Source organism: Tinamus guttatus, unplaced genomic scaffold (assembly GCF_059628265.1).
Source record: "Tinamus guttatus ecotype Peru unplaced genomic scaffold, ASM5962826v1 Tinamus_guttatus_pri_ptg000180l, whole genome shotgun sequence".
Lineage (NCBI taxonomy): Eukaryota > Metazoa > Chordata > Aves > Tinamiformes > Tinamidae > Tinamus > Tinamus guttatus.
The window spans coordinates 2668400-2695737 of NW_028288714.1; the positions used below are offsets into that span (position 1 = coordinate 2668400).

General features: G+C 43.4%; 1 protein-coding gene across 1 annotated transcript; it reads left to right on the forward strand.

The window, feature by feature from the left end:
• The first annotated feature begins 1587 nt into the window (after positions 1-1587).
• Positions 1588-27246, forward strand: RAP2A (RAP2A, member of RAS oncogene family). Its single transcript, XM_088523311.1, has 2 exons — positions 1588-1931; positions 26816-27246. Exons 1-2 carry the CDS (start codon positions 1618-1620, stop codon positions 27051-27053), a joined length of 552 nt encoding a protein of 183 aa, XP_088379437.1. The 5' UTR covers positions 1588-1617; the 3' UTR covers positions 27054-27246.
• The last annotated feature ends 92 nt before the right edge of the window (positions 27247-27338 follow it).

Below are 27338 nucleotides of genomic sequence, written 5' to 3' on the forward strand. Positions count from 1 at the left end.
GCTGGGGAGGGAACTTGTCCACCCGTCACGCGCAGACCAAGATGCCGCCCTGGAACCTGAGGTGCTTCCTCAGGCCCTGTCCGTGCCAGCCTCGTGAGGAGGGATGTTTCCCTTCCCTGGGAACTCACTGCTCTTTCACTGTTCTCGGCAGAGAACAACCAAGCGCACATAAAAACCCGAGGCCAGAAAAACTGACATCGCCCGCACAGCCCCATGTGCTCCTGTGAGTGAGCACATCTTGTAAATCTTTTAGTGCAGGCACTCATTGCTGAATTGTCATCCTTGGCACTCATCCAGACTTGACAATCCCTTTTCCTGAGGAGTAATGAGCAGGGGGAGATCGCTCTAGTCTCAGGATGCGTAAACAGGGACACCCCATCTCCTCCCCTCCTCGCAGATCACTCAAACCTGTCCTGTACACGACTGCACACCTCCCTCTCCTGAAACACAACATGCTTTATAGTCCCTCAGACACTTCTGCCTTGCCCTAGTCTTACTGGAAGGTGAAAATCCCAGTTGCAGGAGTTATCCTTTAGTTTTCAACGCAGACTTCTAGGCAGTTCAGACACCTGCTCCTCTTTCAAAACCGTTCTCTGCTTTACAAGCCTACTCGTTGACTCTGCCCTCCTTTACTCATTACAGGCAGCCACATCCCTCTGTCGCGTTCGGTTTTGGCAGCTTAATTAAACAAATACTCCCACTGCGCACCTGCGCGTAAGCTCCACTCGTTTCCAAGAACCTCCCCAGCTGCCCCGCCGCACAAGCTCCTCTTTGAAGGGCGACCTCATAGCAGAGCAGGGCCCAGGCTGCGCCCCGGGCCGCAGCACCGGGATTGCAGCACCGGGATTGCAGCACCGGGATTCCGACGCGGGCCCCTCGCTGCCCCGGCGGCGGCGGCCACCCCCATCCGGCCCCAGGGCCCAACGGCCCCAACAGCCGCCCCGGGGCAGCCACTTCCGGCCGCCAGACAGCCGCCCTGCTCCTTCTCTCCCCGCCCCCCCAGGCGCGCCGCGATTGGCTGCTGTGGCGCGGCGCGTCACGGCCACGCTGGCGCTCATTGGCTCCCGCGGAGCGGCTTCGGGGCGGGGCTTGGCCGCTGTCGCCCTGGCGACAAGCCCCGAGGAGACGGGCGGCAGCCGCTGCCGGCATCACGTGGCGCCCTCGCCGCGCTCGCGGATTGGCCGGCGGCTGGGGGGGGGTGGGGGAGGCGCCACGTGACGAGTGGCCCCGCCCCGTCCTCTCCGCCGCTCTTTCTTCCTCCGCGGCGCGGCGCGGCGGGGCGTGTCGCGCGCGCCGATTGGCCGTCGCCGTGGCGACGGGGCGGGCGCGGGCGTGTCGCGGGCGCCGATTGGCGGTCGCCGTGGCGACGGGGCGGGCGGGGGCGGGGCGGCGGCCGCGCCTCGCCCGCGCCGCAGCCCCGGAGCGGCGCCGCCGCCAGGAGCCGCCGCGGCCGGAGCAGCCGCCGCGCGCGCGGGCGGGGGCGGGCGGGGAGCGCGGGGCGGGCGGGCGGCCCCGGCCCATGGCGGGCGGGTGAGCGCGCGAGCGAGCGCGCGGGGCCGCGGGCAGGTGCGGGCGGCGCCGGGCCGGGCCGGGCCGGCCGGCGGGGCGGGCGGGAGGATGCGCGAGTACAAGGTGGTGGTGCTGGGCTCGGGCGGGGTGGGCAAGTCGGCGCTCACGGTGCAGTTCGTGACGGGCACGTTCATCGAGAAGTACGACCCGACCATCGAGGACTTCTACCGCAAGGAGATCGAGGTGGACGCGTCGCCCTCCGTGCTCGAGATCCTCGACACGGCCGGCACGGAGCAGTTCGCCTCCATGCGGGACCTCTACATCAAGAACGGCCAGGGCTTCATCCTCGTCTACAGCCTCGTCAACCAGCAGAGCTTCCAGGACATCCGGCCCATGCGCGACCAGATCATCCGCGTCAAGAGGTGACTTGAGCCGCGGCGCCCGCGGGCCACCCGCATCCGCGGGGCCTCCCCCCCGGCCGGGCCCGGGCGCTGAGGAGGAGCCGATCGCCTCCCTTGGCCCCGCAAGTCTATTTTGCTCGTAGATTTTGGCTTCGAGGGGGTGTCGGGGCAGCGGCCGGGGCTCGGGCCTTGCTGCTGCTGCTGCGTGGGGCCGCGGCGGCGGGGGACACGCGCGGGACGCGGCGCTCCGAGGCGCGGGGCTGCCTACGGGCGAGCGCCCGGCCAGGCCGCCCCGCGCCGGGGGCCGCGGCTGCCGCCGGGGGCTGCTGGAGGTGCGGCCCCCGGCTGGCCGAGGCCTGGGCGCCCCGCGGGGAAGCGCCAGCGGATCGCTGGGCTGGAGCGCGGCCGCGGGCTCCGCGTCTCGGTGCGCACCGGGGCCTGTTGCCGCTATTGCCCCGGCGAGGTCCGCTCGGGTGACGGGAACGGGCTCCTCAGCGGCGCTGAGGCCTGGCCGAGGTGCGTGCTAAAACTAGAGGCGGGTGAGCAGAGGAGGGAGGAGACGGCTCTGGTATTTTTGGAGACTCGCAAGTTTCTTCTAGTAGGTGTTTCTTGTGTCCTAAACTTTCCACAGGGCACTTCTGGCGTAATTAAGTGGAATTTAATATCAAAAATGTACTTACAGTGCCTCTGCAATCCTTATCGATCACAAGTACTGTATTTGAGGCTTTTTTTTAGTAGTTGGACTTTATTCCTTAAGGCTGCTGCTTTCCTGCATTTGATTAGTGATTTTAGTGCAGTCAGTCTGTGAATGCCTAGCTGTGGCTTCTGCACCTTACGTGGTACCTTGTGACGGAGCGTCTGCGTTCGGACCCGAGCGGAGGATACACGACAGCGCATGAAGCAAGAATAGAAAGCGGCTTCTACGTCCATGGTTGTATTGACTCAGCACTGCTGAGCACAGGTCTAAAAGCAACTCTTGTTTTTCCTGTGTTATCTATTATCCGTTTTGTTGCAAGATTTCAACTTCTGGTTTTCAGTGAGGTGCTATGTGGAAGACACATGCACAGTACCTTAATATTAAATTGCACTTATCTAATCTCTAAAACAGCTGAAAGACTGGATTTAGCCAATCCCGAAATCTTTGAGTTGTAGCTGAAAGGGATATGTTGTTGACCTGCAGGATTAAGCAGTGAATTAAAAGTAATTTAGCAACTGCCATAGATATTCCCTAGTCAACTTGTATCTTAAAGGAAAAAAAAAAAAGAGAGAAATTTGAGGGTAATCTGACTCAAAATTAGCCATTTGCAGACAATGTGCGATCCAATGCCCCATTCAATTAACTATTAGAAAGGGTGCAAGCTTAACTGGAGGAATGCATATTTACGGAGATTGTATGTATTTGTACAAGGTAATGAGTTGTAAATAATTGCAATTGACAGTTGCAGAAGTGCGCTTGGTTCATGTTGAGATAAATAACCATAGTGATGTTTACTTAAGGATTTCGCATGAGTTGTACCTGAAATCCACAAGTATGTGTTTTATGTGGACTTGATACAAAGCAGTGAGCGAAAAATCTTCAACTTTCTGCTATACCTGGAAACTGATGGAGGAAGTCTCTGGCCTATTACATAACATATTTGTAGGTAGCACTAATCTTTGCATTTTAGATGTTGCCCTCACTACATTTTTTGTTATGAAAAAATCTCTTACATAATGAGAGAGTGACTACAATTATTCTCCCAAGAAACAGAAAAAAAAATGAAATTCCTTCTTCAGGTGGAGAGATTCAAATGTGAGTCTTCTATTTCCTGGTCCAACCTGTACCCAGGTACAAGGCCAGGGTAAGCTAGGGAGCCCTTTATTCCACCTGGTGAAGTTGAATCACTTTATAGGAATGAATGTAGTGTTTACATGGTGAAAAGAGCCGTATACCATATAGTTTATGGGTGTGTTATGGACCTTTTACTGTGGAGCTAGTGGTTAGGTCACTCTGGTGGGAAGGGGTTCAGATTGTGACTGCCAGTACAGCTTCTGCTCTCATTCACTGGCAATTTAATATTCAAACCCTGGAAACAGGGCCAAAATCCACGTGTCTCAGTCTGTGGAAGACTTTCCTAATGGCAAAACTATAAAGTTGAGTTTCCTTTTGCACTGCGTAGTGAGGGAGCCTTGCAGCCCTTTCAGGCATGGAGCACCACATTAACAAGAACAGCAGAGAATGCCTCTGTAGCCCTTAAGCAGGTAATTAGTGTTCTTTCCTGGGAAATGCCGGTTGAAATGTAAACCATGTTCCTCTTTTACAAGCAAATACAACATTTTGTCTAGATCTTTCTTCAGCAAAGCAGTCCTGTCAGCCCTGAGCGGCTGGATGCACCTCCAAGCAGTTTTCTCAGAAGCACAAATTGAGGAGGAGAAGGAGAGGTTTGAGATGTGCTCCCTGCTCCTTGCTCTAGGCCAAAGATTCCCACAGCTAAGCGTGCCGCCGGCGCAGGCTGCAGGATCATGGTGGTACAAAGGCACAGCTGCTCTTCCTCCTCCTCCAGATGCTGCTGCTCACAGTGGCTTCTGCTCATTCCCCGGGACCTGTAGCTCATGCAGCAGCAGTGGCTTCTCCACTGAACTCTACAGAGGCTTTATAGAGCCTGCAGTAAGCCCTGCTTATCTGGAGCATGTGCTTTAGGATATGGGAGCAGGAGTTTGAGGGCAAGGGATGTGCCCTAGGTGAGTGAAGCCTTGTTTGCTATATGAGGAATGTCAGTAGGAGGAGAGAGGGACAGAGGGGTTGCCTTTACCGTGGGGAGCATCTCCATGCATGTTTAGGTTTGCTGGTGATGGTAGCTAAGAAAGCTTACATTTATGTTACCTTTCTGAACAGTCAAAAGCTTGTGCCTTGTTCCTGCCACATGGTCTTGGCGTGATCTTGGCGGTTCGGCACCCAGGAGCAGCTTCTGGATCCCACTTGTGCCAAGTCTGTTCCCTAAGCCTTGCATCTTCAAATGCTCGAGGACATGAACTTCCAAATGCCAAAAGGTTTTAGTGGTGGGAAGCTGGAGTGTACATAAATGTAGTACTTTTCACATGGTAGCTTCACAGGGCACTTTCTGTGTACAGGAAGGGTGAGGTGCTACTTTGCTGCCTCCGGTGAGAGATTATACAAAATATATTATCTGAGCATTTGTAGGTGCTGCAATTCTGAGACCTTCTTTCCCTCCAAAATGGATTTGCAGACCCAGCAGCAAAGAAACGTCTGTTGTTTATGTGCAGCTATAGCCCACTCTGGTTTCAGAAGAAGCTGAGCTTTCTGAGCAAGCCTTTAGCTGTGAGAATGAGGCTAAACTGGATGAGTGGGCCTGTGCAAGTAAAGGTCTGCAGGGAGGTAAGAACAGAAGCTGTCAAGTGAAACAGATTGCAAGTGATACACCCTGGCTAGTCATGAAGGCTCGGAAAGAAGTAATGAGCGTGCAGATTAGAAAGTACAGTTTTTTATTTATTTATTTTTTATGGAGGGGAGTTAGGTAACTTCTAACACTGATGTATTTGTCCTTTGCATGTTTAGAAAGCTCTCTGAAGAGAATCTGTTGATGTGTATCATATGCTGAGCTTTAATATAAGATCCGGCTTTGTCAGTATCTTCCTCCCATCCTGAAGGCATAGAGGTCTAAGCCTCATTGGTGAAGTATTTTAAGTGCTTGTGCAGCTCCAGTACCATAATTTCACAATCTGCCTTCAACGGTCTTTAACATAGATATTTTTAGCAAGTTCCCATGAAATAGAAAAGGATTATTATTTCTATTCAAGCAGAAAACTAAAGCACAAATAAAGGACTGACAAAGTTAATTGTGTTCCTCACTTGCAAGATCTGCTGTTGACATCTGGCCAGTGCTTTAGAGGCAGGACTGTTCTTGGGCTCTTGAAGCAGTATAGCAAGTTCTCCAAATAGCTCTACACTTGAGAATTCTTTTTCTCAAGTAATAAAAAATGTAAATATAAAGTTTTTGTTAATCTATTGCTTTTTCTCTAGGAAACAAAGGCCAAAAACAGACTTAACTAATCATGACTCTTTGAAAATGTGAATTAAACAATACAGGTGTATAGAGACAGAATATCATGGAAATGTCTCCAAGTCGATGATGCTCTTCATAGAGGTGTTTGCCCTAAAGATGAAAATCTGCCTCCCAGTCAAGGGATTCTGCATGGTAATTCAAAACATACAAGAGACATAATTAGGGAAATTTATTAATTTTGAAATCAGCATCTCGAGTCAAAGATAATTGATGTATTTAGTAACTTAGTGGTGATTAAGTCTGGAAAACTACAGTTGAAATTGCAGAATTGCTCAAATATCTGAGTACGTTGCTTTCCAAGTACTATGAAAACTAAATGCTATTTTATCTAGTGAGTGTTTAGCACATTGGAGTCCTGATCCTAATTAAAACTGGATAATAGGACCATACAAATTACTGTAAACGTAGACTTTTGAGGAGATGGCATAGTTTAATTTGTTCTACAGCTCTTCAGTTCAATAGGTGCTATGTAAACTAGGTTAAATTTACTGATGCTCTGAAATTTTATGGTTTTCTCATTTCACTTCGATTTGGGAAAATATTATCTTTTATCTTTGAGTGCTCTGTCATGCAGGATAAGATGTATTCAGAAACAAACATGGTTCAAACCTGCCAGAAAGAAAAAACTAAACATTCAATGGAAGTGTAACTTGGAGAATACTGTTCCTTCTGAAGTGGTGCATGTGAAAAGTTAACAAATATCTAGGGGCTTTTACATACGTAGTAATGACAGAAAAAGAAGAGACTGGTATTCGTACATTTTTAGCAAGATTTCTTGTGGAAAATTCAGTGTAGTAGATTGACTAGAATACTCTTATTTACCTGGGCAAGGCAGGAAGCAAAATCTTGTTTCCTACATCCTCTGTAGGACTTATTGCAACCTCGTGGCCAAGCTGCCATCCTCTCTCTTGTGCCCTCGTCAGATAAAACTCTGTTTATTGCTCTTTATTGCAAGAGCAGATGAATAAATTCCGTGAAAAACTCATGCCTATTTCTAAGAAAAGAGAGGATGCAGGATGGAGTTCTGGCATGTTTCGTGCAGACATCAGGCATCATGTTAAAATATTTTCCATCTAGTGGCAGACCAGTTCTAGCCTTTCAGTTTGTGGCGAGGGACCCTTGCAGGAGAGAGTTCTCTCAGCTGAGAACTTCACAGCGTTAACAGGAAACAAACGCAAATATTTTAAGTATCTGTAGAGGTGGAAGGAAGTGAAAAATGCAAGTAGCCAATCTGATCGACTTGATCTTGTTTATTACTTTGAAGCCTTCAGCACTGAATATATGCTGATCTCCTAGGTCTTTTGGGTGGGTTCGTATGCAGATCATCTAAAAAGCACCTATAATAAAGTACAAGGTTGTAGGATATAGGACCTTATTGTAAACCTGAAGACTATTTTTTTTAGTGTTTTTATTTTTGTTCTCATGCTTTGAAGTTCTACATAACCAGAAAAATATTGTAGAATTATTTTTATTAGTATTTTTAGTGAATCTACCCTTAAATTTGCGAGCTAATGGACTAATTCTGTCAGACAAAATGCTAGGCTTCTTGATTAGTTTATGGAATTGAAATGCAGACCATCCTCTAGAAATTCTGAGCTATACAAGATTACCTTTTAAAGTTGCATGACTTAATCTTAGACTCAGGTGTTTCAAGGTGCTCAGTGCATTTTTGGAACTTATTCCTTCTAATGTTTTTGCATAGAAGCTTTTAATTAAATGCCGTATTTGCTGAGTTCCCTTGGATTTCTTTTTCCTATCTCAGTTTCTTAAACATCTGAAGTATTCATCTTACTTTGTGTTTTTTTTTTTTTTTTTTTTTTCCCTATGGAAGCCACAAAAAAACAAGTCTTACAAGCAGGGAGTCCTCTAATGGCTTTTTTGGCTATTTTTTCTCCCTACTTAATCCTATAGGTATTTCTTTTGAGATTGGGATTCTCCTCCGCCACTACCCCACTGAGCCAAGGTAACATGACAGTTTGCATGGGCACTGAAAATAGATCTTTTTATCCCCTGCTGGTGTTCTTTGAACTTTCTTTGCAAATGCCAGGTAGGCCAGCTCCTCTTGTATGTGTGTTTAGGTGGATTGTGCTAGTTTAGAGTACAGCACTTTTTTTTTTCCTGATGCCTGTATCGCTTAGTGTCGTCATCTCTTTCCAGGTTTTAATTTTTCCTCTAGCTCATGTTGTTGTAGAGATGTACAAGTAAATATAGATAGCAAAAATTATCATGTAGTAGAACAGTATGCAACAGGGCTTCTTAAATTTGCTTTCAGCCATATAATGTTACTTGATTGTGTCAGAAAAATGCTCCTTGATGTGTTAAAGTCACTCTTATGTTTAGTCTGCAATAACTTTCATAGTTTAGTATAACCGCAGTAGTGCTTGGGGTTGAATATACTCTAACTTGCTCTTGACGGAACTGTTTTGACACAGGTTTTGCAATGAATAATTGAAAATTTTTATCAAATAGTGGTCATAAAGATTTGTTAGCTTTAGCATTCACATGTAGAAAGCAATAGTTCTTAAATATTTTTATAGTCAACACAGTTGGCAGTAACTTGCAACTTAAAATAAAAAGACAATAAATAAACATGAATAAACATGATGAGTAGCTAAGTAGTATGTGAAACAACAGTATGTGAACAGAAACAAATTCTGTTAGTTGCTCATAAATGAAACATTCTGAATAACAGCTTATTGTATTAATACTTTTGCTAGAAGTGTACTCTTTAGACTGAAATTTTAAACGTACATATTCCTTGACAATTGAGAGAGAGGCTTTAGATGAGTGGAAATTGAGGTGTCTGAGAGTATGGCTATGCAAAAAATAAAAATAAAAATAATTAAATCCTTTCCTTTAGTAGCTTCCCCTAAATAATGCAGTTTCAGAATTATGTTCCCCTAAGAGCAGGCGCAGGGTTACTGATGGGTTCCCTTCTGAGATATTGCAAGTGTTGCTCCAAGCTTTTCTGCTGGCAAACCGCGTAGGTGGTTCGCGATGATAACGTTTGGAGAGAGAATAGGGAAGCAATCGGGGCTGCGCTGCTAAATTATCTTAGCATGTAGCGACTTGTACAAAGATTTACGTGATTATTAGGGTAACAAGAACCATAGATGTCTGCTCCTTCAGGTTCTTATTCATTAGGCGTCTGCTTTTCTCGAGGTTTTTCATAGAGACACGGTCTTCCTTTTTTGCTGCAGTAGTGCAAACAGCCTAGGCTGGGCAGTTTACGGTGGTGAGTGCGGCTCAAACACTTTCCTCCCTTCTTCGCTGGGGCTGCATTTGAGCAGCTGTGATTCCTTAAGTCCTAGTCTAGACAGGAGACTTAAAGGTGTGATAGGAGCACGTTATCCTTTCTCAACATTAATGTTATGCAGCCCGCATGGTTAGTTGGTGCTGTATTTCTTAAAAATGGATGAGTAACCAGTATTTTATTCTTGTCTTGGTCAGGCCTAGATGAGGTGAGAGATCTGGTGAAGGACAAAGAAGGAGAAGTATCTTTAGAGTTGATTAGCTTGTGTTTTGAAACATGGCTTGAATCATGTAGACAGAACATTGACTCCTTTTAAAATATAGACGTTATCTTCTGTAAAACGTCAGGCTAATGATGCAGACAACATAATAGTATTTCAAGGTATTAGAATGTAATAGCTTATCATAGCGGTCTGTGGTAAAATAAAACATAATTTTTTACTTTCTGCTATGATTTGGTGGCTTCCCGTTATTGTTCTGGATAACAGGTAGTCACCTTAGCTAAAAGATTAATGGTGTTTGAGATTCTCATGTGAGTATCGACTTGACCACAATTCAATTTGAACTGGAAATGAATTGGATAAGGGCACTGAACTCGCAGTGCTCAGGATGTTAGGAAAAAAGCTTCAGACCTGCATTTCTGATTAGCTGCAAGAAAAGAAAGATCCATTCAAGAAATAACTACATGGATCACTTCTTGCCTGCGTGTGTAACTGATGCGACAAGATAGTTTTGTTTTGGGTAGGAGCAAATTTATGCTCTTTGCCTTCTTACTCCTAATATATTTTACCGTATAGGGAATGAGACTGGACTAATCAACTTCTAATTAGATTTGGTTGTGGTTCCCCCCATTGCAGTAATCTTTAACTGCTGTGCTAAATCTTACTTCAAATGTTTTATAAAGGTGCAAGTAAACTTCTTTTGAAAAAATTATTTTTGTAACACCTGTCTAGTAGTGCATAAATGAAATATTTTCTTAAGAACAGCTTTCCATTTAAAATGTCCGTTTCACGTTCTTAATTCCAGTTTTAAAATGTCAAAACGAGATTCTCTCTCCATCTCACTCGGCCCCGCCACTCTCCGGGGCCTCAAGCAAGAAATGGGTCTTGCAAAAGAGCTTGCTGTTTCTTTTCTGTGACAGTTCTTTAGGAATCTGCTCTGAGGGGGGTAGTCCGGCTGCAGCAAACCAAGGCATCCCTTTGGTTACATATGTAGCGCCTTTCCCCTGGGAGGCAACCCTTCTGCCCTGTTTTAAAACGAATGGGAGTAAAATAGCCATCAATCTGCCAGCATGAAACAGCAATTGATGTGCATCTGAAATACAACGGTCACCTGGACTTAGAGGAGGCTTCTGGTTCCCATTCACTGCATGGGATGTTGATTTTGGATTTTGGCAGAGAATTCTTAACTTAAAGTGGATAGACAGACCTGAGAAATCTGAGTTTCAGTCCTTAATATCTTTCTTTCGGTGACTGTCCACAGTGGCTTGTGCACCTAGCTATTTCTTCTCTCTGGGCTTATGAATTTGAATTCATGTTCATGTTTCCCTTTGCAGTGGCTCATCTTCAACAGGAAGATGGATGGCTGTTTTCTCAACTTTACTTCTAGGCTGCTTAGGGCACTCCTCTGAGAAATACAAATGTGAAAACGCCTGTGGCTATGGAAGGTGCATGGTCCAGGTCTCTACCCTCCTTGACCAGTGTTGCAGTCACTGCACTGTTAGGTAAAATGTCTGAAACAGCCCTGCTGCTGCATCCTTTCAGTCCCATGCCCAAAAGAGATATTGGTTGTGGTTTCTGCTATTTGCATTATTGCCGGTGTAGGTTGCTAAGACTCACGGAAGCGTGTGTAGGGAATTAGGCATCCCTAGGGACTCAGTTGCTTCCATGCCTGATCTGTAAATCCCTAGTAAGCCCAGGAGAGTGTGCAGCTCTGCCTGGGACTCCGCTGTGTGGTTCAGATAGTTTTGCACAGTCGTAGGCAACTAAGTCATTTTAACAAAAACCTTAGGTTGCCAGGGCTTGTCAGCTCTCGTAGTAGAAGCGGATCAGGCGCTCAGCGGTGCCGCGTTATCATGTTCTGCAGAACCATGTGGACCCTCCCCCCAGCGAGGTGTCTGTCCAGGTTTAAGTACACATATTCAGGGCATTCCCGTTCATAGGCATGCCAATGCAAACAGGGAAGGTCATTCTCTTTGGATGTCCCAATGTTCAAGCTCTCCTTTGAAAATCCTATTTCTGCTCTGTGACTTGTCAGCCCCTAAAACTGACAGGGAAAATTCTGGCTTTGACTGTCAGTCCCTAAAGTTGACTTTCCATCAGGTCGTTAAGAATACATTTAGCAGGTCTCTAATGTCTCCCTTCTCTAAAAAGTTCTGTGCACAAATTATATTTTATTGCTGATTATAAAATTATATTTGGAGTAGAATCTCCTTAACTGCACCTTGTGCAAATAGCTGTCTGAAAGATGATAGATTCTCCCCTAGGAAGAAACGTGATATACTAATTTTCATATGCATCTCTTCTGTATCTTCACAAGTCTGGAGATCTCTCCCTTGCCTGCAGCCTCACTTAGCCTGCTCAGAGTCCATAGCTTTTAATGTTATCTCAATATCATCTGTTTTTCCAGTGGTTGTTATGAGTTGGCCAAGTGAGAGATACAATAGACTTCTGCTAGTTGATCCTGGATGGTGTTCCAAAAATTCAGGCATTTCTGCTGTTACGGACTTTCACTCTATTCAAATAGTCCCAAATTCTGTTCAAGTTATGGAAAATTAGGCTGCCTATTTTTGATGCTGGTGAATGTGTGATTACATTATGTTAGAATTAGGTTTAGGGAACTCCGACACGGTTTTGTTTTTAAATGTTGGATCAGATCATAATTTTTCCAAGACTGTTTGAGTATGAAATGTTACATAGTCTTGCCTCAAATCTGACACGATGTAAGTTGTAGTCTCTTCATCTGGGCTTGTCCAGCCTCTGTTGCTTCTTGCTGAAGCGTCTCTTTCACTTTCTAATAACTAAAAATTTCTGATCACTTGACATCTAGCAGCTCTTAGCTGAGCATCTTCTGACCCTTTTATTTCTAGTACTCGCTGTAACTGGCTTTCGTAGCGACCGAATCCAGGTGCTTGTTATTAATCAGATGAGGAATCTGAGGCAGTTTTTAACAAGAAATGCTGTTCATGTTACCACTCCAAGTACTGCTTTTTGTTTCCCTCGAATCTGCCATTATTGTGGAATGAGTTTTGCTGCCACCAGGCCCTGTTCCTCAGCTTTGTTTCTGACCAAGTAACTGAAGGGTTGTTGGGTTTGCTCTGCCTCTGGGTTAGGCTGGTTTCCCAGAGCCCCAGCACGCAAATGCAGTGCTGCTCTCTACCAGCACCAGTCCTTCCAGAGCCGTCTTGGGTGTCTGGGGGATGCATTGATGCGTTTGCGACTGACGCAAGAGGCACCGGCAGTGTCCCCGTGCAGCAGCGTTACTGTTCATTGCATCTTCCTGCCTTGCGTTTTAAGGCAGTTGCATTTGTGATTGCCCAGAATTCAACTCCTGGACAACTGTAATTGTTCGTAGGAGATGCAACACCTACAGACAGCGTGAAACAACAGCTCTGAGGAATAATCCCTCAGTGAGTCCACTGAAGTATAACAGACATGCTTGAAATATGAAATGCTTAAGGATTTTATCACAGGAGGCTCAAGATCAGCATCATGGTAGTGCGATCTGGTGATGGAAAGGTGGTTTCTCCTGAATGCTCCCTCTTTCTACTTCAGTAACTCTCTGCTTAAGCAAATCCACATAATCCAGTTTTTAACCTATCCAAGTTTACAGTGTGGCTGTGCTCTAAAAAGGAAAGGGAAATGCACAGCAAACTGGCATCAGTGTATTTGAATATAGTATATCCAGTTTCCTCTAGACATGAGGAAGGGGGAAGGGGAGTAAAGCACAGGCCATATGTTGCAAGGATTACTACTTGTACATTACCCAAGGCCTAATATAGGCACACTGGGCAAAAAGTTGTGCTTACAAGGTTCTCACCCCTGCAGAGTTACTTACCTTGTAGACTCAACATGGGAATAATAGGATTGTTTTAAATAGTTTAACAGTATTTGTTTCATGGCTTCTCAAGAGCTTGAGCATTTAATGCAATTTGATCTTTATTGCAGGATCTTGAGATTTTCTTGGTTTTCCTATTTTTGACCCTAGAAAATTGTATTTGCCCAAAGTATACAAAAAGGCATCTGCTCCTTGTACAAAAAAAGAATCCACCTCTTAATCAAAATGAGGGCAGTCAAGGAGGATGGGGCAGATTGCCTGTTGAGTTCTCCTGCAGGTGGTTTCTGGTCTGAAATGAAGTGACCGCCATGGTGTTACCTCAGTGTGCCAGAGGGGCAATGGAAAGCTCCATTGGGAATGAAAGTCAGGAAGACACATCTTGCAAGTCCCTTATTGCTCTAAAATTAAGCAGTCGTATTGCTCTGCTCGCCAGGATAATTGGCCCCGTAATTGAAGTCTTCATTCTGCTCCCAGAGATGATCAAAACACCTTAATCTGAAAGACTCTGTCTGTCAGCGAGGAGTGTGGTTAGATTAAAAGGACTGGGAACAGTCTGGCCTTCACACCCCCACACACACCTTCATATTAATTGAAATGGCCTCTCCACATAGGACAACTTAATATGAAAAAATAATTAGCGGGCCGTTTTCAGGAAGTTCTAGCTGCCTGCCGATTAGTGATTCAACACGGAACATCTTCTGGGCAAGGAAGTTGCCATGGGTGTGTGGCACCTTTAAATACAGGCCTTAAAAGAAATCCCTCACCCCCACTTCTTTTAATAATACTTTCTGAGCAGTGTTAATGTTGTTTGAAGGTTAAATATACTCTTGTGTTCATTCTTTCTGTATCTAGACTGTGACAAACAGATGTTTAAATATTGGGGTGATATTTTTTCCAAGAGACATCAGAATTTAGTGTCTGTCACAAACAGTTACTTACTGAAATGCTTCAGCTCTAAAGAGTAAGCTTGCCCAGGCAAAATACAGTTAAAATGTACACGTAAACGTATGTGTAGAAAGGTTTTTCAAACCTCCGGAGTTTGGGGGAAGAAGGAAGGACACACATAAAAAAAGTGGATTTCATCAGGTTCTTAAAATGTGTTCTGTTTACAGTGGTGCAAAATAGCAATGAAATTTCCATGTGCAGACTAAGTCTACACTACTTTCTAAATTAGTTTAGTTAAACCTGTGTAAGTCATTGTTTGATCTCGGTTCAGACGAATTTAAGCATATTCTGAATGTAAGCAACATTATAGAAGGTGTCCACGTGGGAATTTGCGGCGTTTGAAAGAAATTATTTAGGCAGGCCTGTTTTTTGCATTTTGGGCTTTTTTTCTCTCTGTAAAACAGTCCCTTACACGCATAACCTTTTGTTGCCCATTCCGCATCCCAGGCATTATTTTTGCGGCCCGAGAGCACCTTGTCACCCTGGCGGGACCATGGCGGGTGGCAGCAGCCGGCGCGGCCGCGTGTGCCCGGCCCTGGTGGCCCCGCGGCGCCGGCCGCCCGCAGCGAGGAGCCTCCAGGCGTCTGGAGGCAGCGGGGCGGCCCTGGGGAAGGCAGGGTGGCCGCTGCTCCTACAGGGGTAATTCCTTTGGAAAAGGGTGGGTTTTAAAGCCTCGAACCAAACCAAGAGAATGCTTGAGAATTTCTTTGTGTAAAATAAAATGAACAGCTCAAAATAAAGCACAAGTAGTCCAACATCTGAGATGATGAGAATTTTAATTTCTCATTCTAGCCAACTTCATTTTAATAGTTGTTTAAATATTAGTTTTGGTATATACGTATACACATATAAGGAAGAATGAAAAGACTGGATATTAGCATTTTATGTGCTGCTTACCCTCTCTCTACTGTCTCTTTATAAACACTAATTTCTGCCTAGGGGAATTCTGGAAGCTAGAGTAGTTAGATGTTAGTTGCAAGTCTTACAGTGCATTTAGGATGTTGTTTTAGAAGAAACTATTATTTGTGGATGGTTGTTTGTTTGTTCACTTTTTAATACTATAATTGGCACTTGTCCCCTTGGAGGAAGAAGAAAGTTCCTAAGAAAATATTTGTGGTCAATACAGAGGAGAGATTATCAGTAAACCATCGTGTCTTCAAGGCAGTGGGAGGATATTTCATACTTAAAGATGAACCAAAAGCTTAAATATTAATTCAGGATCTGGGGAGTTCTTATTTTTGTGTATTCATCTTTACATATGAAGACAATTTGACTTAAATAAATGCTGTGCTCTTTCTGAATCAGATTGCTTGAGTTATGAGGTTGAATTGCTAAGGATGGAGGTTACTTCAGAAAAGGGCGAGGAAGAAAACGTTCTTGGTCCTCTATTCATCCTAAGCAGTCCAGTGTTCAAATTCTTTAAACTATACTAAAAAGTAATTAAATTGTTCTATAAAATAAGGTCCAGCAGCTTTCCAAAGTCATGGCAGATATTTTTTTTTCTGAGTTTCAAATCAAGTGTTCCAGTGGAAACTCAGCAGGAGAGAAGAGGCTTCCACAGCCGCTAATGAAACAGATTGGGGGTCTTCAGGCTCCCTGTAGTAGTGCAAAAGTTCCCAAACTTCTTCATAGTGACAAATTTTAGTTTGGTAAAAGAGTGTATGAAACCATAGCACTGCTTCTTAAATAGAAGAGAAAATAAAAATGCTATGAATTAAAATTGTCTCCTAATTCGGATCTCTGTAACAATGTTGCCATTCCTTATAGTTTATGTAAAATAGTCTGTATTCTGCATAATTCCCAGAGAGTTGTAACTTAACCGTACTCCTGCAAGGAAAATCTCCTTCAGGGCATTTTATTTTCTGTAAAGTTTTCTTATAAGCCATGTAGGCTATTTTTAATAGCTTGAAGGACGTTAAGCTGTATTTTTCTGTGGTTACTAAGGTAACAAAGAACTGTTTCATACTAGAGACCGATTTTCATGAGTCTGTGCAATATTGTATAAACTCGGGTGTCTATTTACCTTAGTTCCAACAAGTGGCTTGATGAGAGAGCAGAAATTTATGCCAGATTGTTTGTCACTTAATCCCCTCTCTTTTTTAATTTAGATAACCTGAAGCTAGGCCCGCTGCAAAAGGTCAAGTTCTTTAAAAAGTAAATAAATACAAGCAACTCTGGCAATGCGGTCATACCCGTGTGTGGCACTTGGTTACGTAGCTCAGGCAGTGGCAATCCAACTGTCCCGGATGAATTTTGTCATCCGAGCTTGCCTATGTTTTCAGCAGGATGCGTGTAAATAATGCAGAAAATCAGGTGGTCTGACTTACCAGAGTAACAAGGCTGTAACCTCGATATAGAGAAGAAGCTGATATTTTGTGTGGTTTTAATTGGGCAGCATGACATGGTAGTTCCTCTATTCTAATCCCATAGAAGCAGGTGATGCTGCTAAGAAGGTTTTGAATTAATTGTTAGGCCTATTCTTAAAGACCTGTAAAAGTGTAATTTTAATGAGCTGTAGAAAATCCTATTAGAACAGTTTAAATAAGTTTTGTAGTGTTTTTTTTTTCCCTCCTGTGATTATAATTTGGTTAAAGGTCTATAAGATTTTTTTTTTTTTACTTTGAAGACTGAGATAATATACTCTTACAAGAGTATAATCTTCTGGTCCTTCTAAAGGACTTAAGCATTTGACAATTTATGTTTAGCCAAACTTTTTGCTTTGCATATTCACTAATAATTTCCCCTTTGTAAAGTTTAAATAAAACAAGGATAAGGAGATTGAAGTTGTCATTAACTTATGCATTGAGTTTTAGTTAATTCTGTAAAATATTTACTTTATTTTCGTCATGGAAAATACTTTCTAGGCTGTATGTCTACAGTCAGTTGTGTAAGTATGATTGTCAGTTCCTAGACACAGATATAGTTTTGGCATTTTTGTGGCCCCGTTGAAGCATTTTAAGCTTTGGGCTTGAACTAGACGTGGCAGTGACCAGCCTGGTGGAGAGCTCCTGCTCTGATCAGGAGGTTGAACTAGAGACCTCCCAAGGCCTCTTTCTGCCCAAGTGAAGCTTTGCTTCCAAGTCCGACAGGAATTAGAAGGCAAAATGATGATTTAATTTCTAGCCAGACTGTAGGCAAGAAGGATGTTGTAAGTGCTGTGAGAGTGGATAAATCCAGCTACAGGTGTGAACTTTGATACATCTGAATTGGTGCTAACCTGTTTGGTCAGTTCTTCTCTCCCTCCTTGTCAGTGATCCCTTGTTTAGGGTAATCATTAAAATATTGCAGAGTGTTTTATCTAAAAGTTCATGTGTGAAAGGATGTGTTTTTTCTTGTGACAGTGCATGGACTGATAGATAAATGGCAGTGCATGTTAAGGTCACTCTTAATTTTTATTGTACACATCAATTTAATAAATCAAAGATAGAAAAATCTGAATCCATAGATTTGTTGTATGATGTATGAGAGCTTCTTTTGCCTTTATTAGGTGTCAGCTTTTTTATTTCATTGCACTTACGAAGAGATATAGTCAAACCCACATCAGCAGAGCAGTCAGACTATCTGACCTCGTGAAAATTCTGTGCGGAAAAGGAAGGCAGAGAAGAAAACCCTCTTCTCTGCATGTGTTTGAAGATATTGTGAGGCCTTGCAATATCTGTCCAAGCCTGTGCAGTTGTCCTGAGGTAACAATCTTGATTTTTGTCGCCATGCTCATGTTCTTCGCTCTCTGCTGAGACTAGTTAGGATATAGGACTTTCTCTTCCCCTTCACTGTAACTAGATTAAAACTGTTAACAAATTCTTCAGGGGATATTCAGGCTACCTCAACTCAAAGGACGGCAGGCCTTAAGAAGTGTTCATGTGTCATAGGCATCCTGAGGTTAAGGCCAACTACTGTTGGATTTCCAAGTGGGGAGCAGAGATACACGGAGCTTACGGGACTCGTTAGAAATCACACAGGGTGTCTGTGGCTGGGTAAGGAACCGAACCCACTCCTCCCAAATCCCTTGTCAGCGTCTGCCACTTGAATCTTGATGTGCATTCTGCACAGTACTGAAGGATAAAATCCAAGTGATCTTTGTCTCTAAGGTGAAAAAATAGTCATTTTAAAGAATGTCAAGTCATTCTGGCACCCTTAAAATACAAATAAAAAATAGATGGTAGTTTATTTAATTCTGATGTCTTCTATATATTGTTGGTAGGTACTGGAAGCTTTGACATATTCATTACATTCATTTCACTGCAGTGTATATTGTTTATAATGTATTAGTATGGCATATAGTTCAAAAAACTTCTGAGGTCAGAAAGCTCATGCAATCATTAAGAATAATTTCCAATTACAGACCCAAAATTTACACATTGAAATATGCAGCCTAATTTTCAAGAAGTTGTGCTGTGCTTACAGCTAGTAGCAGCAGTTTTTGACAAACCAGATACCCAGCTTCAGATAATCCGGTCTGGAAATTTTGAGCAAAAACTTTGTGGCAAGACAGCTGCACTGTGCCTCACAATGTGTTCATAGTTTTCTTGACAGCTAGATTTCTTTCAAAGCAAGTTGAACGTAGAAGGAGGAGCCAAGCAAAATCGATGCTCTTATGAGAGTGTCAGATTTGCAGAGAGTTTTAACTTTCATGTTGCTTTGGAAGTATTGTGTAAGAAATAAGAATTGGTCATGATGAAAAAGCCAGGTAGCAACACTTGCATTTTTTTATTGAAACTTTTGAGATTATTGTTTCTTAAATGATATCATGGGATTGAAAATTAGAGTGTTTGAGTGCTTAATGTGGCCAGTACTTCAGGATTCAGTCACTTGTTGTGGATGTTCAGTTGTTAAAGACAAGAGGTCAGATTGGCAACCCTGCTGCTAGGTGGGTGGATATTATAAACTACTTAGTCTTTTTAGTGTTTAGAGACTTCGGTTGTAGATGTCGATTGTAATGATAAATAGCAGAGGAAGGGTGTCATACCTAAGGTGAAAGCTGGGCCTCCTGTCTGCTAAGGCTGTCAAGGGATTAAAGTAGGTGAGAACTGCCAATGCTCCTGTCATGGATCCTTGTTGTCATCCCTAGGGATGAGGGTGCTCTTGGCCTGTTGCCTCCTATGCCAGAGTCTCATGTGGATGGAACTGATACTGTCATTGGACATGGTACAAACATGGAGTTTGTACCATGGAGTGGTAGTTCTGCTGACCCGCTGAGGAAAGGCCTCCCTAAGGGCTTGATGATTAGTGGTCATCTTTTCTTTAGGACTGGTTAGATGCTTCAAGTCAATAGTGAATCCTTCTCCCATAGGGCAAGTTGGCAGACCAGCTTGGTCTTTCACTGTGTGCATCAAATAGTATCATCCATCCTTCTTGTTAAGGATTTCTCTTGCACAGGTTCTTGGCTGAAAGCTGCCTAGAAGTAACGTGCTCTGGGTTGAGAATAGTGTGTTGGGTGTTGTTATTCCTTGGTCTTTTGGTTGGAAGACAGCTGTTTCCTCTAATGGTTTATAGGCACCATAACCAGACTGAGCCTGCCAAACAACTTCTGTACAAAACTGGCAATGGGTATGACTTTTGCTAGACCTAAAACCGAAACTGGAAAGTGTAAGCTGACTATAATAACCACAGAACTGAATTTGCTTTAAAGTGTTTAATTCACTTTGAGGTGGTTATTTCCAGAGACTTCCTAGATAGGTTCTGAGCTCTTTTCGAAAGGCATGTGGTCTGGTTGTTATTTATTATACTAATATTATTCTTGAAGTTGTTTTACAATTATTATTTAATTTGATGTCCCATGAGTAAGTGTGCCTCAGTCTACCTATCTGAGTTTTCCTCAAAGGCCAGAAGAAGGAGGTCATGTCAAAGCCTGCAATAAATTGTTAGATCCGCAGTCCTGCAATTAGGCCACAGGCTAGTCTCTATAGCAAAATAATTCATGACTCAGCCATCCGATTGCAGTGGGGCTTCCCATAAGCCAATAAGCTCTTTAACTACTTCTCATTTATAAAAATGATTCAAAACTTTTTAGTTGGGAGTTGTTGCTTAACTAATTAAATCCTTACACAACATAGCTTACAAAACAAAATATTAAATGCAGTTAATTGGTAAACTGTAGTGACATGTTCATGTCATAATAGTGGGATTTTGGTGTTTTATATCTGTTCTGTGTGGATTTACCTGAGAAGCTGGAGAGATTTTCATGTCGTGAAGAGCAAACCACTTGAACTTGACAGAAACCTAGTTGGTTTTTGGATCTCTCTCTCTTTATGTCTATGTATTTTGTGTATATATAAGGGAATAGACATGTCTTTATTGGTGTGCATTTGCAGGACTGTGAGCAAAAAGGTAGAGCTGTGCAGACTTTCAACCGGCCATTAATTTAGTTCATAACATGAAAAAAAAAATTAAATGCGAAAATACAAGAAATAAGGATTTAGACAAAATAAAATGTCCTCTGTGCTTAAATTTCTTAAAGTGAGGTAGTGATCATTTTACAGGCTTTTTATTAATTTTATTTTTATCTTTTATTATTGCTTTGGTTCAAGAATTGCAAGCTACAACAAATGATAAGTTTGTTTCCGCTTGAGGAATCTGTAATTTTACTGCTTCTCTCCCTAATGCCTGAGAGGCCCAGAGTCAGCCTGGAGAACGCCGTGCGTCTCGTCTTAGCCCTCGAGGACAATGTGCTTTTTAGCTGTTGAGGATTTTGCTTTAAACACCAATGAGTTGTTTGAAGGGGATAAGAAAGCCGTGGTAGTTAAACTGGGAATTAATTGTTTTTTTTTCTAGCGAGGAAACTTCCAGTTCAAGTTATGACAGATTTTACTCTAGGCAATTAAAGTATGCAAGTTACATTATTAAATAATGCTTAGTAATATGGTTTATCACTTGTTATATATAATACATATGTATATATTTAACTGTCCATCTTTAGCTGTTTTTGATACTTTATTTCATTCTGCTTAGAATTTTTCATTCTTTGCTAGGATTCTTGCCAGAAATTTTTAGAAGTATTAAGTGAAGAATAATGATTTTTCCTGTGTATCCCATATTGTTTGTATCATTATTGGCCCTCCTGAGGTCTTAAGGCCTTTAATGACTTTCCTTTTTGACATATCAAAAGTCCACAGGAAATACGTTCTGCGAAGAAGCCTGCAACCAAAAGAAAGAACTAAGGGTGGTTTAGAGCTCCTCTTGAAAGTCCTTTTGATGAGTAGGAACAGTTGTCATTGACAACAGGTATAGATGTCTGTCAGTCGTCCCAGTATGTAACAAGTAAAAGCTAGAAATCTTAGTTTCTTTCCATAAACTCCAGCAAGGCTAATCATAAAAATAGTCTTTAAGAATACATGTTCTTAGTTCTTTTTTATTATACAGAAAGTTTGTGCATTTTTGATTGAACATGTTTGACTTTGCTATGAAGCACAGGCAAAAACCAGTTCTTGAAAAGATGCACTCTATCCTGGACATTAGAAAGTAGGAATCCTGGTAATTTTAAGGTCTTCTGCTCTACTCATCCAGTTCATTAATACACTTTTGGCTTTCCTTTTGTTCCCTGGTGTAGGGGTACTCAGCAATCTGTAGCACAGCTTAGGGGAACTGAATCTGTTCATCAGCCTTGGTGTACTTCATTTTTTAAATTCTTACTCTTTCTTATTCTTCATTTTTATTGTTTCCTCTTTTTACTTCATGTCATATTTGTTTTCATTGCCATGCCTGTGTGTTTTCTCTCTTTGAATAAGATTGAAGGTGGAAAAAAATGTGAGCTAAAAATCTCTGAAGATCATTTACATACCATTCATCTAGAGGCTTTCTAAATGTTTAACAAGTTAATTAAGCTGGCATTCAAAGCATACATATTGATCAAAACAGAAGTGTGGGTGTACGTGCCATGCAAGGTAAGGTGAAATGCAGAGACTGTTTATGACCATGTGGCGTGCAAGGCCATGTGGACAGTAGGGCATTAAACATGAAAACCTCTGTATTTATTGGTTTCTTGTGGGTCTGGTGTCCATTTTTTTCGGGCAATCCAAAGGATTCACTGTGATCTGCTTGTTGCAGAAGTTTGTGAAGATGGATGACTTTTTTTAGCATGACTTTGTGCCAGGGTCTTCCATGGGACTATAAAGTCATGCTGCGTCTTCGAGTCGTCGCTGCTCAGCATCCATCGTATCGGAGCCCGAAAAGCTGAGATCATTTGAACAGGCTGAAGCACCTTGTTCTGCGAGCATGCCTACAAACATGTGTAACCAGCCTTGCAAAAGCTTCCTCCTGAAGAGGAGCTGAGAAGTCGAGTCTTGCAGAGCTGCCTTTCAGCGTGTTTATTTCTTTGCCCTGTAATGCCCATTTCCCTGTGCGGTGCAGGGCAGCGGGCAGCAGCCCTCATTTGCTGGTTGCCCTATTGCTTTTCATTCGAGAAGGTTGATGCTGCTCCAAGCCTTTCAGCAGCACTGAGAAAATTAGGTTTTTCTGCTCCAGGGATGAGGGGCTCTGCTCCTTCTAGGTTATGAGGGGACAGGGAGGAGGACTTGGCTGTGCTGCAAGGTGAGGGATCTGCCCAGCTCCCACTTGATGCATCCTCTGATGGCAGGAACTCTCTGGCTCTGATGCAGGTTTTTAGCTTCTCTTCTTTTGTTAATAGACTGATGCAGTCTAAGACACAGCCCACTGTGTCTTAGAAATGTTATTTGTGAGTGGGTTAGATCCCATTTGAAGCTCTTGAAGGCATTTGAATGCCAGGCTTTAATTTTCTGATTATGCAGTTAAGTTTGCATTGCTGCTTGAGAGTTGCAAGGCAGCTCTGGCAGGGTGTGGGGGTGTTTTGGTTTAGTTTGGTGGTTGTTTCTAAGAGGCTGCAACACCTTTTTTTTTTTTTTTTTTTTTTTTCTATTTTGGGTCCCTGAAATTTAACAAGCTAAAAAACCTGTGGGGAAGAGATGTTCTTCTTCCCTTCCAATTTTATGACAAATCTTGTTATTCTGCCACATCTGACAAGTCACCCCTTCCCATCCCTGGCCTGTGCTGCTGCGTGCGACTGGAGCAGTGTGCCAAAATGTGAACAGTGGAAGGCTCCGAACAGCAGTGAAACTTCCAGGAGCAGGAGGCAGAATTAGCCTCCTGCGAGACCAGCAGCAGTGGCAGAGGAGAGTGGTGAGCCTGATGCTCCCCCATGCTCGGGATGCCATCACCCAGGGTCCTGTGTAAGGCAGGAATTGGGAAATAAGGATGGAGAGCCACCTCGATACCTTCTCAACAGTGTTTGTACTCAGCACAGGGCTTTCAGTGTCTGTCACACAGAAAGGTGTCACCAAAGCATGGGAACACATCCTTTTTGGTGAAAGGAAACCAATGATGCCAAGAATAGAGAAACTGAACCTCAAGTCTTCCAGGAGTTTGCTTGGGTTTGGAAGGTCACATAAGCTCCAGCGTGTCGTGTGTGGCTGTACTGGTTCCAGGGTCAGAGCTTGCACAGACTGATACTTCAGCTCTTGCAAAGCCTGTTTTGATGAGGAATCGATGTGCCGCCAGAAGCAGCGAGGTGGGAGGTGCAGCGCAGAGGCCCTGAGAGGCTCTGCGTGAAGGCAACCAGGGGTGGGCATGAAGGCAGCGGTAGTGTCTCACTCAGGGTCCAAAGGGGCACATCCCAGCAGCGTGATTGCTTCTGCAAAGACGTTACTAGTTCAGCTATGGAGCTGTCTGCTGTCGCTAGACCATCGTCTTGGCATTGGAGAACAGAGTGCGCAGGCTCCTGGCATCACTCCGTGCAGCCCTCGTCTTGCGCCCGGCAGCGCCGGTGCTGAACTGCAGCAAATAGGGCCAAGCTGGAGCCAGCTCTGTTCCCACAGCTTGTCGCCTTTTTTCTGCTATTTGAGGTTTATTTGAGCCTCCATTATTCTAGATAATGGTGACTGACTTTTCTATGCAGGCAAAATCTGTATTACCTTTTTATTATTATTGTTATTATTTTATATATAATAAAAGAGCCCTGCAATTACTTGCCTTGTAAAGTTGAGTATTCAAAAATTAGGTAGCGCAGAAATGTGTTTTGCAAGAGCAACCTTTTTTTGCCCTTGGAGGAAGCATTTGATAAAATGATTTAATTAGAGGTTTGGAAGAAACATATCTCATAAAATTGAATGTTAAAAGTGGTTATCGGGTGAATCTGGATTATGAAGTGAAGAAGGCTAGTGACTATAGGATTCATGTCTGATTTTAGGTAGAGAAGGCTTGTAGTGAACTATGCAAAAGCAAGAGGTTAAGGCAGGGGAAAGCAATACAGAAAAGTGGTTCTGTCTGTTCTGCCTTACAGTTCCTAGGTAATACTGTGCAAATAACTAAATTAGCCTTTTCACATGCAGCCCATCATCCCATCAATTCTGTATTTGGTCCCAAAGTATGAAAGTGATGTTTACTCCCCCATGCATTTCCCAAGATGCAGAGTAATCTTTGCAAACAGATCCCCAAAGATATTAAGAAGGCTGCCCAGCCTTCTTAAACCTATTAAAGCATTTAAATATCTCAGTGGAACTGTCTATAAATCTGCAACAGGAGTGCGTGTGGTGGTGCTGGGGGGGCTTCGATATGTTTCTCAGTAAATTGCAGTGATCCTGCAGATTGAGGAGAGAGACAATGATCCTATATTCAAATTTTGGCTCATCCATTACTTCACTGAACACTTCTCAAGTGGTTTACAAAGGGTTTAGGAAAGGTTTATGTTCGGGGCCCTTGGAGAGCAAAGCAAACCAAAGGTGTCCCTGATTCCACCTTGGCAGAGGAGTTCTAGTGCTGTGCAATAAATCCGATAGGGTCCATGCGTTTGAGTAACAAAGGTAAAAAGTATGGAGTTACTGTCTCATCTCGTCAACACTGGCTATTTTATGCAGTCAAAGATTATGCCGTGGTGTGTTTAAATGCAGAAGGGCAGATTTCAAGATGCTTTTGTGTATTTTGGTAATTAATGAGTGGCAACTTGGCTCTTGTAAGAGATCCCAAAGGCTGCTGCTCGTTGTGCTAAGCTATCTATAGGGGAAGAAATGAGAGGAACTGGGTGTGATTATTGACAAGAGCCTTAGACTCTGGAATAAGTGACATTCCCACAGCTATTGCAGGGACCTAACAAAGTCAAGAACTTAAGTTGCACTGCTGTTTTTGATATTGCTCTGGTGGTGTAAGAGTTGCGGAGGCGATTGGAGAAGTTGCCGTCCCCTTGTGAATCAGTGGGAAGTCACCAACCCCAGTTAACGGGATTATGTGGGTTCCTTGCTCCTGCAGAGTCTCTCGACTGCTTAGTGTGACCGTTGCTGGTGTTTACACCCCACTGCCAGATGTTGCACCCGAACAGTGGAGCCACACGCAGCAGCTCCGCTCTGCTGCCCTCCCGCAAGGGAGCATAAAGGCAAAAAGGAGGAGTCTTGAGGGTGGTGACACCTTAAACTGCTGGCACGTGTTGGCTGTGGACGTTGTCTGACCACAGCTTGGTCTTGCTGAAGTGACTTGGCTCAAAACAGAGTGCTAAACTAATAGAAAGTAGGAATTTGGTTTAAATGAACAGGGAGGCATCTTGTTTCTCTTAAATCTCGGTTTGGTTTAAGTGCTAAATTCTTTAATCACTTTTGTTTTGTCCTTATTGCTTTCATAAGAAAATCCATGCAGGAGCGTTTTGGAATTAGGCCCAGTGTTTTCTTCTCTGTTATGGCATATGCGTAAATTTAAAACCTGAGTGAACACTTGTTCAGTTCAGTATCTAGAGAAGGGGTTTATGTATGTGAGGGTGGAAGTAAAAAAGAGAGATGGGCATTTTAATTAAAAAAAAAATAAAATTGGCAAGGATCCCCTCCCTGGGAGGTGCAAAGTGATAAATTCCTTCATAACTTATATAATCTCTTCTACTGTCCAAGTTGATCATGCAGCAGAACTGTGATAGTATTGCCTGGTACTTACAAATTTTGCTTTTCGGCTGGTTTAACTGGCACAGTGATGTGAATGCTACAGGGAGATGCTCTGTATCTTCTATATTAGCTAATACATGTTTTCATGTAACATTTTTGTATATACAGTGGCTGAAGCAGATGCACTTCTTGAAATTTCAAGCTACTTTGGTGACCCTTTAGTTTTCTCCCTTTTGGTTTTCTCCCTTTTCTTGCGTGAGTCCTGTGTATTTTAACCAAACGTGGATCTACCCTTGAAAGGGAGAACGATGCATCTCCCTCATCCCAAGCAGCAAGCGCAGGATGATTTGTCAGAGAGAAAGAATGTAATGTTGGAGGGAGGTTGGGCCTCCATCCTGTTCTTACCCCTAATTGAGATTGCTAGGATACAAATATGACATTCCCAGTTTTTGTAGTGTGGAAGTGTTCCAGACACATTTCCTGGTGGGGGGAGGAGGGGAAAAATCGGAGGAAGAAGCATTCATTCAAACTGTAAGAAAAGGCTGAAAGAGATGTGTAACACACTCCCGGGTGTGAAAAAAATGTTAAAGCACTTTTTAAGGTTATCTGGATGTATCTGTCTCTTGGGTCTGTACTGTTTGCAAATACATGTTTATATTTTGGATATATTTTAAAAGTAGATCATTATTGCTGTTTTCTTTTCTTTCTTTAAATGTAGGTATGAGAAGGTGCCGGTAATCCTCGTTGGTAATAAAGTGGACCTGGAAAGCGAGCGAGAAGTGTCGTCGAACGAGGGCAGAGCCTTAGCCGAAGAGTGGGGCTGCCCCTTCATGGAGACCTCTGCCAAGAGCAAAACGATGGTGGATGAGCTCTTTGCGGAAATCGTCAGACAGATGAACTATGCAGCACAGCCAGACAAAGATGATCCATGCTGTTCTGCATGTAATATACAATAGCATTAAGAATTACCTAACCTGGACCTCATTTGCAGAAATTTTGTAAGGTGGTAAAACTGTCTACTTCACTTCCTGGTCTGTGGGTCACTTGAAGTACATCTGTAGTGAAGTAGCGACATTAACTCAGAGCTGAGCATTGGAAGTCAATCACTGACTCTGAATACAATTGGGTTAAATGACCACATCTCACCCATTTTTCCCCTTGAGCACCTGCAACTTTATGGCACAGCCAACTGATCTACAGGGTCGTTCCCGTTGAGTTCCTTGCGCTGTCACGTGAGACGG